The sequence below is a fragment of the Schistocerca nitens genome, chromosome 8 (genome assembly GCF_023898315.1).
Source record: "Schistocerca nitens isolate TAMUIC-IGC-003100 chromosome 8, iqSchNite1.1, whole genome shotgun sequence".
NCBI lineage: Eukaryota > Metazoa > Arthropoda > Insecta > Orthoptera > Acrididae > Schistocerca > Schistocerca nitens.
Genome location: NC_064621.1, coordinates 35743565 through 35763407, shown reverse-complemented (window position 1 = coordinate 35763407; position 19843 = coordinate 35743565). Strand labels below are relative to the sequence as shown.

At 43.3% G+C, this 19843-nt stretch overlaps 1 protein-coding gene across 1 annotated transcript in view; it reads right to left on the bottom strand.

Moving 5' to 3' along the window:
* LOC126198829 (myrosinase 1-like) overlaps positions 1 to 19843 on the bottom strand; it is a 113118-nt gene that overhangs the window by 79511 nt on the left and 13764 nt on the right. The window contains exon 2 of the mRNA XM_049935402.1: positions 6248 to 6381. Coding sequence (XP_049791359.1) covers positions 6248 to 6381 — 134 coding nt within the window. The remainder of the gene's footprint in view (positions 1 to 6247; positions 6382 to 19843) is intronic.

The following is a 19843-nucleotide window of genomic DNA, read 5'->3' as shown; positions in this document are numbered from 1 at the left end:
AAGGTAAACGACTTGCTAACCTTAAAGTAACGGTTGGTTAACATATTTACCACAAGTGTCGTCTGTTTCTTACTTGGAACATGCTTTTTTAACTTCAGCAGGAGTCCATCTAGCGACACTGTGTCATATGCTTCTGATAGATCAACAAAGGCCACTAATGTCTTTAGTTTCTTTTGGAATCCAGCCTCAGTGTAGGACGTCAAGGCTAGGACCTGCTCACAGCAGCTCCGCTTGCTTCTGAATGCAGCTTAATGTGTTGGGGTTACGTTGTTTATTATTCCTTGTACTCTGTTATGGACGAGTCGTTCCAGTAGTTTGAAGCACACGCTCAACAGTGCAGTTGGCTGGTAACTTGAGGGGTCATGTACTGACTTTCCAGATTTGAGGATTGCTAATGTGTGTGCGATCTTGAACTGTTGAGGCACCCTTCCGGTCTTGAGTATATCAGCCAAGTTCTTCCATGCTTCGGCTTTTCTCATGTTCAGTGTTTTGATGGCCTCATTTATATCTCTTTCAGAAAAGGGTCTGCGAGTGTGGTGTTATCATGGAGGTGCCTATTGACTTCATTCAGCTCGTTCTTTACTTTTTCCTTCATGGTTGTGCCTACAGGGACCTTCTCAGCTCTTGATTTTATGTATAGTGCCAGTTCTGATGGCGTTATCTTCGGTTGCTGATTGCAGACGTTGTTTGCAGTGCCAAGTTTTCTTAATAATCCCCATGCCTTTCTGCATGAATGAGTGAAATTTAAACTAGACGTCAGGTCCATCCATTTCTGCTTTCTTGCTTCATTTAGCTGTTCTAGTATTATTTTATCAGTATCAGGGTTTTCAGTTTGTTGGTGTTCTGCATACAAGTTTTCTATTGTGTGGCTCCAGCAAGAGATGTATTATTTCCTGAGCCCTCGAGGTATATTACGTTTGGCTGCACCAATTATGATTCCCACGAATCTTTTGTAGTGCGACGTGTAGACAACCTCCAAGGTGGTGTACCCCGGACAACGGACTGCTAAGGCAGGGCTTCGACTAAGTGTATACTACCGGCAACCGTACTAGACCAGTCTCTCATGGCTACTCAAGACGACAGCACAAGAAAACAAACTACAACAAAAGCCCTTCTAAGAGCTAGACAAAGAGTATGAAGAATTTTGGACAAAGTAATAGTATATTACAAACCATTATATAGTTGTTTTGATGAACTAATTTAGTGTCCTGTGGATCAGGGTTCAGTTTAACTATTAACAGTTTTCTCGGAAGACTGAACATGGAATAACACTTCAATCAGTATATTAGTTACTGTCTCGTTTTTTTCTACTTCTGAGGTTTTCTCTTGTACCGCTATCAGGCTGATTTCCTTGTAAACTTTCTGATTTTTCCTCCAATGATTCGTGTAGGACCGTCTCGTACCGAACATTCTGTGGGCTTGGGTCGCCCTTTCCGGATTTTCCCTTCCCTTGGTTACGAGCTACATTCACATTTGGTTGCGTTTTGATTTTACTTCGCGGCTCATCTGGGGCAGTAGCAGACGCTATCGCGATTTCTGTTGCTGGCGCCTGCCCTGCGGTGTTGCCCGTAATTTCATTTTGGCCACCACTTCCTTGTCCTTTATTAATATCATTTACTTCCTGATCGAGGGAAACAAATGGAGACGGCAGTTTTGCAACCTCTCCTTGAATTTGTTTACTAAAAGCTGTTGATCTTTGCAGTCTGCTACTTCACCTGTGGTTTCTTGCAAATTAAGACTGACTACACCCACTTCATTTTCTGGTACCATATGGTTATTACCTTTCTGTTCATCAGTTTCCATTCGCATTCTGCCTTCCGGTTCCTCTGCCTCCTCATCGCACTGTTTTTGCTTGCGAACTGAGGGAGTTGTACAGGACAGCTCGTCCTCTGAACAACTATCGGTTGTCTCCAGAAGTAGTTTTTTTGGTTGCATTTCATTTTCACGAGTGGTGGTGACAGGGTTCCCCTTTGTTGTTAACGGGAGAAATTGACTGTTATCGTGAAGGGAGACATCAGCTTGGCCCGCTGCGTTAACATCCTCAACCAGTTGATCCGGGCTATTCTTTGGTAATAGATCATTTAAGGTAAGTTTCTGACGCCGTATCAAATCACTTTTACGAACAACAGTTTGTCACGGACATTCCTGCCTGCAGTGGCCTGTTTCGTTACATATGTGACATGTAGCTTCCTGACCTGTATAAACAATTTGTGGCTTACACCCACAAACAGTTCTGTGAGACGGAATATTTGTCTTAACGTCCATCGCTACAGAGCGGACCCCGTTGAAACATTGCAGTTTAAAGCGAGGCGACCATCTTTCATTTGCAATTGATTTCACGTCTCCGTAGTTTGAAAGGGCTTCCTTAATCTCATCATTTTCAATTTCAATGGGAGGATTCAAGACACGAACGGTTTTGTAATCAATGTCAGCTCTGTAGATAGAAACCTTACTTTTATAACCATTTCTATGCACAAAATCTACTTCATAGCCGCACTTTCGTAATACTTTATCAACAGTCGCAGCACTGAATAACTTGACAAAAACGCAGTACTTTTCCTGATCCAGTTGCCAGGTAGGGACGGTTTCAGAATTGAGACCAATTATCTGTGTAATCCAGTCATCTGTTTCCAGGGATGTAGGCTGAACAGGAAGGGATTCCCTGTCAAAAGCAAATACCAGAATATTGTCCCTGAGATTTGTAGCCCTGGTTAATCCAGCGAAGAAATTTCGGTTAAACAACCGAAATTCCAATTAGCAGCAGCACGACCAGCAGGAGCGATCAGATCACAAGGAATATGAACGAACACGGAGGTTAACTGACGGACAGCACTCGGCGAAGCACAAGTACAGAGATGTAAACACAGAGGTGCAGCGCAACAGTAAACAACGTCCACTCGCTAGCGTGGCTGTAACGGAACTGTGACTGAGATACCCAAGCACGACTCACGACCCGTTCTCACAGCTTAATTCTGCCAGTACCTGTCTCTTACCTCCCAAACTTCACAGAAGCTCCTCTGCGAAACTTGCAGAACTAGCACTTCTGGAAGAAAGGATATTGCGCAGACATAGCTTAGCCACAGCCCGGGGGAATGTTTCCAGAATGAAATTTTCGTTCAGCAGCGGAGTGTGCACTGATACGAAACTTCCTAGCACACCGTTTTCATCTGCCAGGAAGTTTCATGACAGTGCACACTCCGCTGCTGACGAAAATTACATTCTACTTGCATTCAAATCTAGAAGTTGAGGTGTATTATCTCTGCTATTCCTGTACATTTTAATATCAGAACGCTCTATTTATCTTAACCATCCAAATCTTTTTTCTGGAAGGAAAATGAGAAACACTATGGGGACGCTAACCAGCATGGCTGCATTTCTTGGAACTTCGTTCGCTACGTAAATAATGAACAGAGGCATGTCTTTTTAAACAGCAGTGTTCTTTCCTTATTCGGTGTGCACTTTCCTCTCCCCAAGACGTATCCTAAAGCTTATCAATATGATAAACATAACACAAGATCCTCACCCCCCCCACCCCCCACCCCCCATGAACCATGGATCTTGCCGTTGGTGGGGAGGCTTGCGTGCCTCAACGATACAAATAGCCGTACCGTAGGTGCAACCACAACGGAGGGGTATCTGTTGAGAGGCCAGACAAACGTGTGGTTCCTGAAGAGGGGCAGCAGCCTTTTCAGTAGTTGCAGGGGCAACAGTCTGGATGATTGACTGATCTGGCCTGTTAACACTAACCAAAACGGCCTCGCTGTGCTGGTACTGCGAACGGCTGAAAGCAAGGGGAAACTACAGCCGTAATTTTTCCCGAGGGCATGCAGCTTTACTGTATGATTAAATGATGATGGCATGCTCTTGGGTAAAATATTTCGAAGGTAAAATAGTCCCCCATTCGGATCTACGGGCGGGGACTATTCGTCGTTATCAGGAGAAAGAAAACTGGCGTTCTACGGATCGGAGCGTGGAAACCCAGTTCTAAGCAAAGAAGGGAAAGCAGAAAGGTGGAAGGAATATATAGAGGGTCCATACAGGGGCGATGTACTTGAGGACAATATTATGGAAATGGAAGAGGATGTAGATGAAAATGAAATGGTAGATATGATACTGCGTGAAGAGTTTCACAGAGCACTGAAAGACCTGTGTCGAAACAAGGCCCCAAGAGTAGACAACATTCCATTAGAACTACTGACAGCCTTGGGAGAGCCAGTCCTGACAAAACTCTACCATCTGGTGAGAAAGATGTATGACACAGGCGAAATGCCCTCAGTCTTCCAATCCCAAAGAAAGCAGGTGTTGACAGATGTGAATATAACCAAACTATCAGTTTTTAATAAGTCATGGTTGTAGGGGGTTGGAAAAACAAGTAGAAGTCGACCTCGGGGAAGATCAGTTTGCATTCCGTAGAAATGTTGAAACACGTGAGGCAGTACTGACCCTACGACTTACATTAGAAAATAGATTAAGGAAAGGCAAACCTACGTTTCTAGCATTTGTAGACTTAGAGAAAGCTTTTGACAATGTTGACTGGAATACTCTCTTTCAAATTCTGAAGGTGGCAGGGGTAAAATACAGGGAGCGAAAGGCTATTTACAATTTGTACAGAAACCAGATGGCAGTTATAAGAGTCGAGGGGCATGAAAGGGAAGCAGCGGTTGGGAAGGGAGTGAGACAGGGTTGTAGCCTCTCCCCGATGTTATTCAATCTGTATATTGAGCAAGCGGTGAAGGAAACAAAAGAAAAATTCGGAGTAGGTATTAAAAACTTTGAGATTCACCGATGACATTGTAATTCTGTCAGAGACAGCAAAGGACTTGGAAGAGCAGTTGAATGGAATGGATAGTGTCTTGAAAGGAGGATATAAGATGAACATTAACAAAAGCAAAACGAGGGTAGTGGAATGTAGTCGAATTAAGTCGGGTGATGCTGAGGGATTCAGATTAGGAAATGAGACACTTAAAGTAGTAAAGGAGTTTTGCTATTTGGGGAGCAAAATAACTGATGATGGTCGAAGTAGAGAGGATATAAAATGTAGACTGGCAGTGGCAAGGAAAGCGTTTCTGAGGAAGAGAAATTTGTTAACATCGATTATAGATTAAGTGTCAGGAAGTCGTTTCTGAAAGTATTTGTGTGGAGTGTAGCCATGTATGGAAGTGAAACATGGACGATAAATAGTTTGAACAAGACGAGAATAGAAGCTTTCGAAATGTGGTGCTACAGAAGAATGCTGAAGATTAGATGGGTAGATCACATAACTAATGTGGAGGTACTGAATAGAATTGGGGAGAAGAGGAGTTTGTGGCACAACTTGTCTAGAAGAAGGGATCGGTTGGTAGGACATGTTCTGAGGCATTAAGGGATCACCAATTTCGTACTGGAGGGCAGCGTGGAGGGTAAAAATCGTAGAGGGAGACCAAGAGATGAATACATTAAGAAGTTTCAGAAGGCTGCAGTAGGTACTGGGAGATGAAGAAGCTTGCACAGGATAGAGTAGCATGGAGAGCTGCATCAAACCAGTCTCAGGACTGAAGACCACAACAACAACACAAAATCGACTTTCATTCTCCTGTACTACTACACAATAAAGGTGGCGGGAGTAATGCAACTCGTCTTGGTTTGTTTGACAGCTTTTTTATTTTTAAAACTTTAATTTATTTAATTTTATGTTTTGAGACATCAGTCTTCTCTGTCAACCGCTTCATCTTAGAGCAGCCCTTGCATACAACGCCCAACGTCCTCAATTATTTGTTTGATTTATTCCAATCTCTGTCTGCCGCTACAGTTTTTACCCTCATAAGCTCCCTTTGCTGCTGTGGAGTTTTTCTCTGATGTATTAACATACGTGCTGTCAGCCTGTCCCTTGTCCTTGTTAGTGTTTTCGAAATGTTCCTTTCTTCGCCGATTCTGCAGAGAAGCTCCTCATCCCTTATCTTATCAGTCCACTTGAGAGCAAACAAGTGGGAACACCAAATTTACATTTGTATCTTATCTTCGTCGGTGCACATTGTACTAACCTTTGGCTGAACGCGGGTGACTGAATGACCTGTGGGCATTTCCCTGTCGTTCCCAAGATCACAGTCTCGCCTTTATGCAACGTGTTAAGCTTCGTATACTGCACGTACAGGTAGACGCACGTTTTCTCTTCCTGCTTGCTGCAGTGTAAGTTGGTTTTCGTAAGTGAATGTACCATTTCTTACAGAAGCCTTAGAGTGAGAGATGCGATGTCGGAGCCCATACTTACGCTCATGTTTTTTGCGAGCTCGATGTCCGTCTCGTACTTGTGGTAGGAGTCGCAGGCCACGTCGCCGTTGGTGCCGTCCGTCGTTAAGTTGGGTGTGGTGTGGAACATGTGGTCGAAGATGTTCTCGCCCTTGCCTGCAACACCGTCAACCGGCACTTAGCAATAAATATATTTTCCTTGCGAATAGAGCTACGTTTCGCTGACAGCGACATATTTCGGTTACCATCTGCGATTTACAAAGATTCTCTTTCATTAGCTTTGATCTCAGAACGATTAAGAAAGAGTAAGTATGACGTTCGTCCTCCAAAACACTTTTTGTTAGAAAAAAACGTTTTAAGTTTCTACTCCAGTTTCCACACGTTAAAGTAATTTAATTGCAGTTACATAAGATGGTCTGGAGAAAAAGTGTCCAATGTATATTTTCATGTCACAAGAGTAACATCCATATCGTAACCAGGGTTAACTCATATAGGGAATTTAATTTCAGTTGTAGAAATGTGCTAATTTGGGTGATCGAAAATGAGATCTGTTGCGAAGGTGTACATGTGACAGGCTAGAAAATGTGAAAATTCTAACGTCTGGATTGAAATTCACGCTCTGACGGGCTGACAAACAAATGGGTATGAAATTTTGTAAAAATAATGTTGCGTTACAACCACTTTTAGATTTTGGCGTCTTGAGGAACTGAGAGCAATGAGGGGTTGTGCGTGTCATCGCTTCCCTTACCTTCAGTTTGAAATGACCTTATCTTATATTTTTCTTCTTCGTGAACCGTTGAGACATCAGACAACCTTTCCATACAAAGGGAAATGTTGCCACAATTATTAACTCGATTACTGAAGGGAACACGTGGAGACCATACACCAGTAGAAGGAAGAGAAATGTAAATAAACCAGTTATATTCTTTATGAAACACAGAAATGAGATGCAGTTTTGCCACAAAATGTGGAAATCTGCCAACCCACATTTTTTAATTAATCGGCGATCCGCTAGCTTGCCGTGGGTCAAGGTAAATGTACGGACAAAGAAATACAGCCACTTGCGCAACAACTATGATAACGACTGGTTAGAAAAACAGAGACGAATGTTAGGGATTTATAATAGCAAACGTATATAACGAACTGTGAGTAATTAACGTAATTCGAGGACCAGACAGGGGCAGTGGGACACAGTTTACTGCTCAGACACTGATGGAACCATAACGCTGTTGCCTCGCGGTAAAAATTGCATGTTGTTGTTGTGGTCTTCAGTCCTGGGACTGGTTTGATGCAGCTCTCCATTCTACTCTATCCTGTGCAAGCTTCTTCATCTCCAAGTACCTACTGCAGCCTACATCCTTCTGAATCTGTTTAGTGTATTCATCTCTTGATCTCCCACTACGATTTTTACCCTCCACGTTGCCCTCCAATACTAAACTGGTGATCCCTTGATGCCTCAGAATATTGCATGTTTGAATCTTAGTCACGGACGAAATTGCTATGAGCTTTCTACCGTGAATGTCTTCACTAAAGCTGAATGTAACCCTATACGGTTGCTTCCAAGACAGTGGAAGCCAAGGGAAATGACAGCAACTACCGCGCAATTACTCATGACGAAGTGAAGGCTGCTAAGAACCGCAACCAGCTGGGCTGAGGGAGCGTCAAAAACAATGGTTCAAATGGCTCTGAGCACTATGGGACTTAACATCTGAGGTCATCAGTCCCCTAGTGTGGTGTCACAGCCAGACACCACACATGCTAGGTGGTAGCTTAAATCGGCCGCGGTACTGTAGTACATGTCGGACCCGCGTGTCGCCACTGTGGGATCGCAAACCTAGCGCCACCACAAGGCAGGTCTCGAGAGACTGACTCGAACTCAGCCCAGTTGTACGGACGACAGAGCTAGCGACTAGACGTACGAAGCCTTTCTCTCTCATTAGCCGAGAGACAGTATAGCCTTCAGCTAAGTTAATGGCTACGAACTAGAAAGGCGCCATTAGCCTTACAGTGATTGTAATTAAAGTCTCCTTTGTGCGATGTACCACAATGATTCATTAAAAGATAAGTATTATACCAGCTACGTACTTTTCTTCATAGCATTAATTACGTATCCTGTTCCAGTACTTCACGCCCGTCTGCGTTAGTCTCGCGTGCCTTTAAGCCACCTCTATCTACAAGGTGTTGGCCCAGCTGCCGACACATCACCTAGAACTTAGAACTACTTAAACCTAACTAACTTAAGGACACCACACACATCCATGCCCGAGGCAGGATTGGAACCTGCGACCGTAGCGGTCACGCGGTTCCAAACTGACGCGCCTAGAACCGCTCGGCCACTCTGGCCGGCGAGGGAGCGTCTATTAGTAATTTTGTTTACTCAGACGCAGCACAACAGGTTCCCGCAGCCAACCTGAATGGGTGTGGCAATGCAGACTGTTGCTACAGCTTTTGGCAGAGGCGGCAGTTCGCCCACACAACGCGCAGGTTGGTGCACCTGTGGCTACACCAGTTCTCTGACCGTGGGTGAGGTCACAGTCCCTACGTGCCGCCGCTGGAACCTTTGCAGATTTTCGCTGTCTTGTTTATTTTACGAATTACAGGATTGGTGATCATGAAAACTGCTCCAACCTCTCCCTTCCCCGCCCCTCAACCTCATTACCACTACCATTCGATAGTACTCTACGTAGACGAGCTATCCGTTGTTTCAGTTGACTGGGGAAAATTGATTGTAATGTGTAAACAAGCAGATTAAAGTCCCTGAGTTTTTAATTAATTAATTTGCAGGCCCAAGCCTTCTACCATTGAACTTGTAATTGCGCAAGCAATACAAGTCTGTGATTTGAAACGCTATTATAATTTTATTTAAGTCTCTTCCTTTGTACTGGGAAGGCCGATACGATTTCGTTACGTGCCTTAAAAGTGTCCGAAAAGTCTCTGGGTTACACACTGAGTGGCAAACACACGACCTGGAATGCAGTCACAATAGGCATAAGCGAGGAGAAGTCTGTTCAATATTCGCGAAATGTTAGAATAGTGGAAAGTATCAAACATCAAGAGACTCCGATAACTTCCTCCAACAGGAGTTAAACCGAAAACATCCCTAGTGCTCACCCCCTTGTGAGGTGTCTGCCTTCCTTTTTATCGTACGTAAGTGAGACAGCCTCGCATGTTTCTAGTTTCACCAAAATTTAAATTTCCTCCTAGGGTTAGAGTTCTTTTACAGAGTGCATCTGGCTTATCTGAACGACGCGCAGTGTAACCTAAGAAGTCAGGAGAGGGGGCAGGAAGAATAGTGGAGGAAAAGAACGAAAGGGCATCGGAGAGGAGGGGAGGGGGGATAACCAAGCTAGTCTGTGACGTAACTAATTACACCCTTATAGAATGTACGATAGGGTAATGTTTGGTAATTTGAGCCACAAGATACTTATGCCTGTTGTTAAGTTTGTTTTATAATTAACAAGAAGGACAGTTGTGACTTTGAGAAAGTGGATAATGATACCAGGTACTGTACTGACAGGACGCCAAGTTCGTCAACAACTTGCTCACACTTCGTGACTCGACTACAAATGTTCTTTCTGCGTGGCAATCAATAATTTTTTTTATTGCTGGGTCTACGCACTCAGTGAAGATTATAAAACTCAACACATAGCTCAAGCAGCTGTCGAGACTGTCATAGCGCAGGGTTCAAGTACTGTTCCCCAGGATGTTTTGAAACGTTTATCATTTCACAGTTATCGGAGAGAGGTCGAGAGTTAATTACACTGTCATTTAAATCAGTGGTTGGAAGTCCATATGAAGAGCACTTGGCTATCTGAACAGGTTGCAATAAGTTTATCGACCTTGTAGATAACAATCGGTTAAAATTGAAATTACGAGTGCAGTCTGTTCATGTCGTAGAAATGTGAAACTATTAACGAAAATCTGTATTTCATTGCGGGCAGCACAGCATCTACATGTGGCAGAGCATAATTAGATGATCAGACGATATCTGTTTTGACAATATTGATAAAATGTTCTTTCCAGAGTAAAATCAAAAAATGGCATGCGTTGTTCGTGCCACTACCGAAAGAATAAAGATTTGATAATGGATGGCCACCGAATGTTGTTCGGGGTTTCTAAAACTATCTGCTCTCGTCGCACAGTTTATAACACTGGGAGGAGTGGGGTTCGAATCTCCTTCAAGCTGCCGTGATCTACGTATTACGTCCTTTCTCTAAATCGACCATGATTGATACTGGTATTGTCGTTTTCAGAGACATACCATCAGTACTCTTTAACACTGAGCTGACTCCGTACTTAATTACTTCAGAGCTCTCCCAAGTTCAGGTTTAGATTTGTGGACGTGTTAATCAACGATTTCCGCATTTCGTGGCAGAAGATGGAACTTTGTGACTTCGAAATTGAACCCAATTAAATTTAAAACCCAAAAATACAGCTCTAAGGATAAACAACTAAACAGAGAATAAATAGCATTTACTCTGGCCGGTGATTATGACACCCTATTCCTAAATTTCGCTAAATAAGACACAAATTACGATCTGAAATTATTGCAGTTATTTGAGTGAAATGGAGCTCAAATCTTGCAAAAATAGAAAATCCATTTGTTTCCTCAAAAAGAAGAAAGAAGTTCAGTGTTCTGTAACCCGTCGACGATGCGGTCATTAGAGATCGACTACAAGCTCGAAGGATGAAGAAGGAAATTGGTCGTGTCTTCTCCAAAGTAACCAAACCAGCCTTTGCCTTGAAGCAGTTACGGAACCCGTGGAAAGACTGACAGTAAGTGTTTTGCGTCTATATTATTTTTCAGAATGTAGATCGTGGCGATAGACTTATTTGTAGCGTAGCGCGAGGTCTAGGTTAGACTGAAAGGTGACGGCTTCGTCGCGAGTCGTCCAACCCAAAGTATATGAAAGCGAAGTCTTAGTTCTCGTGATATACTGACCTGTCGCCTAGCCTGAGATCCAGATTGGCTCGAGAGGTGACAGTTTGGTTGTATTTTGATGAAGCGGTATCGAAGGCTTTACTTGAATCGTCTTTTCTTTACTTTTGCCGATGGATGACTTTATACGTCCCGTTGTCAGAACTTCACGGGTCAAAGCCGACGTCCGGTATCAGTAAGTTCAGCTGATCTCCTTCTCCCAACCAGGGTAAATACTAAACACAAAAAGAAAGCAGATAGGTGAGGCCAAATGACACATTAATGAAGGTTCTGTTGGTAATCCAATCAGGAACACGTCCACTTACACAATGCTCAGAACTGCATTTTTTACGCGAATGTCAGTGTATCACCTACAGCGCACCGCTATCAGTCGCTTGCCTTAGGTTTATCAGTAACTTTAGGAACTGACCTCGGACTGGACCGCGTTTCGCTTTTTTGAAGGTTAAGATATGAACAGGGAATCAGGTGTTAGTGCTAACACCTGATTCGCAGTGGGCGTCTAATCTATCTTGTCAGTTATCTTAGGAAGATATCATATACGTTACCGAACCTCACTGTTCCCTTAACAACAGGTGTGTTGTCCCACGATAAGCCGAATTAATATCACGTAAATAACACAATGAAAGTTTTTGAAATGTTTCACGTTCGCATTATCTTATTAGAAATCGAAATCACGTTCTTCGCGGCTTTGTGCTGACTTTCACTGCTATTACACAGCAGGACGATGCTAGAGATACTAAGTAAAAGAGGCGAACCGAAGAGTGGAGTGCGTAACTAATCAAGTACTTGTGCAATATGCAATTCCGTTCAGATACGTGTGTTACTGTTATTAAGTAACTCCTTTTCACTACTTTCTGTGCAGAACTGGCTGCCCACCAAAGTACACCTAACACATCTATTGACTTACGTAAGCCAGTACCCTTTTTTATAAATGGAAAGATGTTGCATTCCTGTACAGAGATCGAAATACCATGATGAGAGTGATACAGCCAATATTTATCTGTGCAGATGGATTTCTCTCAGTGTCCAAGGAAGAAAAAGTATACAACGTGTTAGAGATATAGAGGTAAGTGCAGATATTGCGATCATTGGTTTCTTAATATGTACTCACTTCAGTGTGTTAGTTCTTTCTTCTCTGCGTATAGCAGTCTTCCCTCAAACACGTCGCATAGTTTACTGCCTGATGCTTTCTGCACGATCGTACCTGCACCAATAAATGGTTTGCGCCTCTCAGTACTGACTAATGTTTTGCTTGTACGTGTCCTCACTTCAACACTTAACCTGCTGCCCAGGGGAAAATACGGACGAATGGCATGCTCTTGCCATATGTACTTGGAGCTACTAACGAACCTAAAAGCATACTGGTGCCGGTGGCTATATTTATTAGTCTGCAAATGAAGTAAATACTGACATAATGTTATTCAGTACATTTCCTCACTCACCGATAAATCTACAGTTAGACCACAACATCCAGTATGTATAAAGTATGAAAATGAATGTAATTTTTCAGTATTGTACTGGTCGCTGTTCCACCTACAGTATGTACGTAATAACGATCGCTAAGCACGCGACAAAAGCTACCTGGAGTAGCCTACGTTTACCTGTCTTGAAGTTTACGCTTCTGTTAAATGAAACTTTAATGTCGATCGCACACTATAGCTTCATTCCACACGAATTACGAAAGGCAGCATTAAAACTGTTCTTCGTGTTCTCCAGGAAGTATGCAAGTAAATTCTAATCTTTGAGCAAACGTAATCACTTGTAAATGTGGTAGTCAAGGAACTCAAGGAACTACATACAGAGTGCAACTCAACTCTGTTGGAAAACTCTCGGAGGCCATGTCACGAGTAACTGCAGAGATAAAACAGTGACGGCAGCAGAGGATTAAAGTGGCGAAACAACAGTCTAACGGAATTTAATTAACAAGAGGAGAAAATATATAAACGCAGCAAATGAAGCAGGCAAAATTGGAATGCAGTTACAGCACAGAAAAGTAAGGGTTTGAGAATTGGAACATTTTAATAAAACTCGTTCACCTTGCTACAAGCAAAGTGCGGTCAAAAACAGACACAGAACCAAGGAAATAAGCGCTATGTCACAGGCCTCGGCACGTTACAACACCGCGCCGAGGGAGAGGTACAAGCTCAGCAGAAAATAGACCGGGGCAGGAAACCGAAACACAAAAATGACACCCGTATTCGTTACCTCGTAGAAGATTCCGAAAGAAACTGTACTTTTTTTTTAATAAGAACCAGTGTGAGAGGACCTACACAGCACTAAATAGCCTGTGAAGCGAATATAACAGGATAGGGAGGACATGCGGTCATTGCGAACCGAGTATCGCGCCATAGCCTCACCTTAGCTCCCTTCAATCACTTGAGTTCTGCAGCTCTCAAGAAGCTCATCACTGCGACCGATGGCGTCCGCAGTAACAGTACTCGATTCCACGATTACGATACTGTAGCGAATCTACGTCCTAGGTATTCCAGAACGGTCTACGAACCGTACCTGAAATGACGGTCTTCGCCTGATGAAGTTCGTACAGTTGGCCGCCTACCATTGCTGACGTAGAATCTGACAGTCTTCTGACAACACCACGTCGCGGATTGCTGACAGTACCGAACTTAAGCGTGCAAACCGGCAGCAGGGCCACGTGGGGTGCACGTTGCTGTTCAACACTTAAGCCGTCGGCACACGGACCGTGCATCCGAACCTTGAGCGTTGAGCGTGCCGAGTTTTTGGCGTCACAGCGTGGAATAGCACGCTTGGGCGTCTTTCCGAACGTGCAGAGCAATGTCTGGCATGTCAAATATTCTGAGCGTGAGTCTGAGCGTTGACCAATGAGATGGCACAACGCCACCTACGGCACACGCACGCCGTCTCCTTTCAGTACAGAGTTGTGAGGCGCCATATTAGCATTCATTTCAAGCCTGTATGTATATACGCCGTTCCGAGCACCAGAAAATTGAGAATCACTGCAAAACCCGTTGTTAACTGTGTGATTCTTTCCAATAAAATAATGAGAAACATCATATTCGTGGCAAAAGAATTTTTGTAACTTGCGTATAATGAGAGTAGGCAATTAGAAGGCAGCGAGACACTGAACATCCACCCAAAACGCATTGTTCTTGGTACAATTTGTTATAATTAAGTTTCAGTTAGTAACATATCTTCGAATAAGATTTTTAACAAGCGGTGAGATACTATGATTAGATACGAAATGTGTGATGTTGGTTTAGTTTGCTAGCACGGTAGCTCACCGTGTTCGGTCAGAGAGCTGATTGGCCTCTGTAATAAAAAAAACTGAGTGGAAGGAGCAACAAACGAACTTGACCGGATGTTATGTGACGTCCGCAACGGCCAAATACAACGATCAACAACGAAAAAGAAAAAAAAGCGTAATGAATAGCGTCACTGTCCTACAATGAGATTTTTTGTTGGGGCGGTGGTTCGCGTCCTGACACAACCAATCTTTTTCCTAACATTCGCGATTTTATTAGGTTCTGATATTTTATTATTTGTTTGATATAAGTATAGACTATAATATTTAATGTTATGTAAATACAAGTTCACCTTTTTTTGAGGGATGACTTTGTTCGATTGGCTTAATCTAAAGGACAGCTTGCGCTACTTGTATAAAGATATTTTCCTCCTTCTTCCTTCGTAATTCACATGTCGCAAAGATTCTGCTGCTGGGTAGGAACACTGATCAAGTAAGACTGACCTTGGGGTTTTACTAAAATGTGGGAATGATGAAATAATGTTTGTCTTATGCGGAGAAGTATTCAAAATTTGTAACGCACTGTTTGTAATGGAACTTTTATGAGACTGTTTCCTTATTGATTGGACATGGTACTTTCCTTTTCATGGACGATGGAAGAAATGTGGGATTTAATAGAGCTAACGTGGGGATTTTACGCGCGCCCGTTGAGTAAACAGTGTGATTTACGAACTAGAAACATCCCTCAACTGTCTCTGGAGTGCGTTGCGATCGCGTATACCACGTTGGGGCCCACGTACCGTATGCACAAGTCGCATCGTTCCTGAGCGTTCAGCAGCACGTTGAACTTGACACGCTCAACGTTAACTTTGGACAGCCTGCGCGTGCTCAAACCTACCAGGCCGGTAGTATAAATATCGACCCACCACACGACACCCAACAACACCACATCGCGGTTGGGTCATCAAGGGTCAACACAGAATTCGGAGTGGGATCGAGCACACGCGAACGAGACCATTCGTGCTGGACCAAAGCGGCGCCGGCAGCTTGCCGTGGCGCGAGGTCATTCACCTCTTCCCTTAATCCTGCCGACGCACAGTTACTGCTATTCTGACTTCATGCATAGGCGTCTCCGCTCGGCCCCTCTGTAATAGGGACGTTAAGAAATGAGACTGACAGGGGACACAAACCGACAAAACTGCAGTGGCTACAGACCAAGTATAACGATTTAGAACCATGTATGACTACAGGAAAGACATATCTCGTGCAAACGAAAATTAAAGACACTTTTTAAAAAAAAAGAAGCGGCTGTACGAACATGATGAGCTCAGATAGCAAACCTGTACTGAACAAGCGAGGGAATGCTGTAAGGTGGATGGCATACATACACTGAAGAGCTAAAGAAGCTGTTACACCAGCCTAATATCGTGCAGGGCCCTCACGAGCACGCAGAACTGCCGCGACACGACGTGGCATAGGCTCGACTAATGTCTGAATTAGTGCTCCCGCAAGGCTGCCCATAAATCAGTAAGAGTACGAGGGGATGGAGGTCTCTTCTAAACCGCACGTTGCAAGGCATCCGAGATATGATCAATAATGTTCATGTCTCGGGAGTTTGGCGGCCATCGAAAGTGTTTAAATTCTGAAGAGTGTTCCTGGAGCCACTCTCTAGTAATTGTAGACGTGCGGGCTGTCACTTTATCCTGCTGCAATTGCCCAAGTGCGTCGGAATGCACAATGGACATGAATGGATGTAGGTGATCAGACAAGATGCTTCCGTACGCGTCACCTGTCAGAGTCGTATCTAGACGTATCATGGGTCACATATAACTGCACACGCCTCACGCCACCAGCTTGAACAGTCCCCTGCTGACATGCAGGATCCATAGACTCATGAGGTTGTCTCCATACCCATACACGTCCATCTGCTCGATACAATTTGAAACGAGACTCGTCCGACCAGGCAACTTCTGTCACATTGAACGATTCTCTTCAGTCGTCGTTGGTTCCGTTCTTGTAGGATCTTTTTCCAGCCGCAGCGATGTCGGAGATGTCATGTTTTACCGGATTCCTGATATTCACGGTATACTCGTGAAATGGTCGTACGGGAACATCCTCACCTCATCACTACCTCGGAGATGCTGTGTACCATCGCTCGCGCATCGACTGTAACAACACGTTGAAACACAATTAAATCTTGATGACCTGCCATTGTAACAGCAGTAGCCGATCTAACAGGGGCGCCAGACACTTGTTGTCTTATGTAGGCATTAACGACCGCAACGCCTTATTCTGCCTGTTTACTTATCACTGTATTTGAATACGCATGCCTATACCAGTTTGTTTGGCGCTTCCGTGCAGAAGGACTATGGGAATGAACTTGAAGACAATATTATGAAAGGGACGAGGAAGTGGACGAAGGGGCGATGGGGCACGTAATACTGCTAAAAGAATATAACTGAATACTGAAAACATAAGTCGAAACAAAGTAGCTACCTGAAGTAGACGACCTTGTAAAGAACTGTTAAGATTCTTGAAAGAAGCAACCACAGCAAAACTGTTTCACCTATGCGCGGGATGTGTAATAGAAGAGAAATACCTCAGACAGAAAATTAATTTGTTAATGCCAGTACGAAAGAATGCAGTTGCCGGCAAATTTGTTAACGAACTATCAGTTCAGTATGTCATGGTTGAAAAATACTGATACGAATTATTTACAGAAGAGAATGACCGCTAGAACCCGACTAGCAGGGAGATCATTTTGGAACTTGCAAGGCAGGAGAAGGTAGTGGGGAAGTGATTCAGTCTTCTCCACACGTTGAACAAACTGCACACAGAGCAAGCAATAAAGAAAACTAATGAGAAATTTACAAAACAAAGTGATGTGCCGGGAGAAGAAACAATTTTTTAAGGTATGTCGTTACTGTAAATTGTTACAGACGACAAATGACTCCTAATATCAGTCGAACGGAACGGATAGAATTTTTAAGATGAACACTAGCAAAAGTACAAGAAAAGTAACGGAGTGTAGGTGAACTAAGTTAGATGAAGTTGAGTGAATTAGGGTAGAAGACGAGATGTTAAAATTAGTAAACGAGTTTTCCTGTTTGGAGCACTGACGAGGGATTAAGTGAGGATGATACAAAATTCAGACTGGAAATAGCAAGAAATATTTTTCTGACAGCGTCCAATACAAAGTTAAGTGCTAGGAAGACTTTTCTGGAAGTATTTGTCTGGAGTGTAGTCTTACGTGGGAGTGGAACGTGGACAATAAACACAGCAGGGAAGAAGTGAATAGCACCTGTGAAATGTGGTACTATGGAACAGTGCTGAAGATAGAGGGCAGATCGAGTAACCAAAGGAGAAGCACTGAATCGAAGGGGAAGGAAAGGGATTTATGGGAGCAAGTGACTGAGAGGGGCAAAGTATGTGGGAAATAATGTAAAGAGAGACCGAAGCTTTCCTATAGTAAACAGGTTCAAATTGATGTGGATTGCGTTAGTCACGCAGAGGTGGAGAGACTCGCTGGTGTGGAGAGCTGCATCAAACCAGCGATACGAGTGAAAAATACAGCAAGGATAACGACAGCAGTTCGTTTCACGTATTTTAAAATCAAAGACTTTTTTAGGTTATCTCAGTAATATGAGTTGAGTAAGTGCAATTACGTCGTCTATATCGAGATTCATTACGTGTGTGTCTGTTCACAATTTCCATCGGAACAAGATTAGTTTTGGTCAGAAAACATCTATCAGCGTCTTTTTGTACACTTTGCACAATTTTCACAGCAGCACAATGAGGCTCTACCGTACTTTAAACGACTTTCCCCACACCGTGGCACTGCTAATATGGTCACTGTAAATTATTAATGTCCAGGATACTGGAGAACTGTCGAAATTACGCTGAATGTCGGTTCCACACCTCAGCAATTTATGGAAGAAATGTGATCATTACTATACACTTTGTCTCCACCTAAGATTCGTCAAGCGCTTTTTCTCTGGTGTTCTTGCAATGTGTAGCCGGAGTCAGCCCCAACAAACACTGGTTTCATGCGGCGCCAGTGTCGGCGAGAGGACAATGAGTTTAAAGTGGAACTGAACGTTCGCTTCGATTGCGCGGTCCCAGATTAGTCCAGCGCGACATTACTTTTATCTCATCAGGGACAGTGCAACGCGCAGAAATTTCGCTAGGCCTACACCAGCAACCCAGCACTGGGGCCCGGGCCCACCTTGACTGCTACCACCATGCAGCAGCGCAACTCAGTCGCTTCTGCAGTACTGGTTATTCGTCGTGTTTGACTGTCCCTGATGATATATACCGATAAAACAACCATCGAACTAGGCTAATTTGGGACAGCACGAATGCACTTCTTACGAGAAGTCGGTGAACAGCTGGGAATCGAGTGACAAGGTAGCCTCGACTGACCGCAGTGTTCCTTCCAGAATGTTGGAGAACGTTGTAGAATGTCGTACAACAAGAATGACAGCGAGACAGTTATCAAAGTTGAAAGGTGGCTACACTGAGCCACAGCGCCAGAGATCGCGCTAGAGAGCATTGTTCCGCGGCCTCCACTGGCAGTGATTATTGAGATGTCGTAGTGGGCAGTGCTTGGGGAGAGCTCGTGGTAGTCAGTGCTTGTTAAGAACTCGTAGCAGAGAGTGTTTGTTGAGATGTGCTAGTAGGGAGTGCTTGCTGAGATGTGATACTGAAAAGTTCTTGTTGAGATGTGGTAATAGCGAGTCGGTGTGGAGATATTTTGTAATGATTAGAGTGATTTTGGTCAATATATGAAGGTAACGAAACTTGATTTATTTTTCATTATTTCCATGTTTTAAATAATGCGTCATTACAGGTTCAGTCAACAAAGCATCTGGCTTGTGTTCTTGGATTAGAGTGAAATTCTGGTTTTCTTGAGTAATTATGGTAGTTCTATTTCCTTTAATTAATTCAGTATAAATGATATTTAAAATTTCTTGCGTTGTTGAAGAAGAACCGTGCCAGATGCGTACGTTGAGTCATACTTCCACACACAGAACAGATACACTTGTGCTTTGGTTTCGTAGGTTTTATAGTTGCTGGGGACTCAATTAATTAATTGTGTTAATGAAAATTTCCATTTCATTCTTTGTTGTTGTTCTATGCAGTCAGATAGCGTAATAATACTAGTCAGGGCCAACCGTTTACGAGACTTCGTAATCGAACAGACAGCTACTAAATCAAAAAATTTAAATTATTTGCATTTTTTATTATTTTAATTAAGCCCCCATGCACGTAGCGACCCTGTTTAATTAAGCCCCCATACACGTGGCGACCGCTGCTTCGGATCGTCCCTTGGAATCTTCTGACTGTAAAAATAGTAGACAGTAGTATTGTTGTAGTAATTTGTAGTTTAGTAATTGTAGTCTATATTGCATGTGTAGATTTGGTAATTGTCATTCTTCTAATGGTATTTTTTTTGCAAA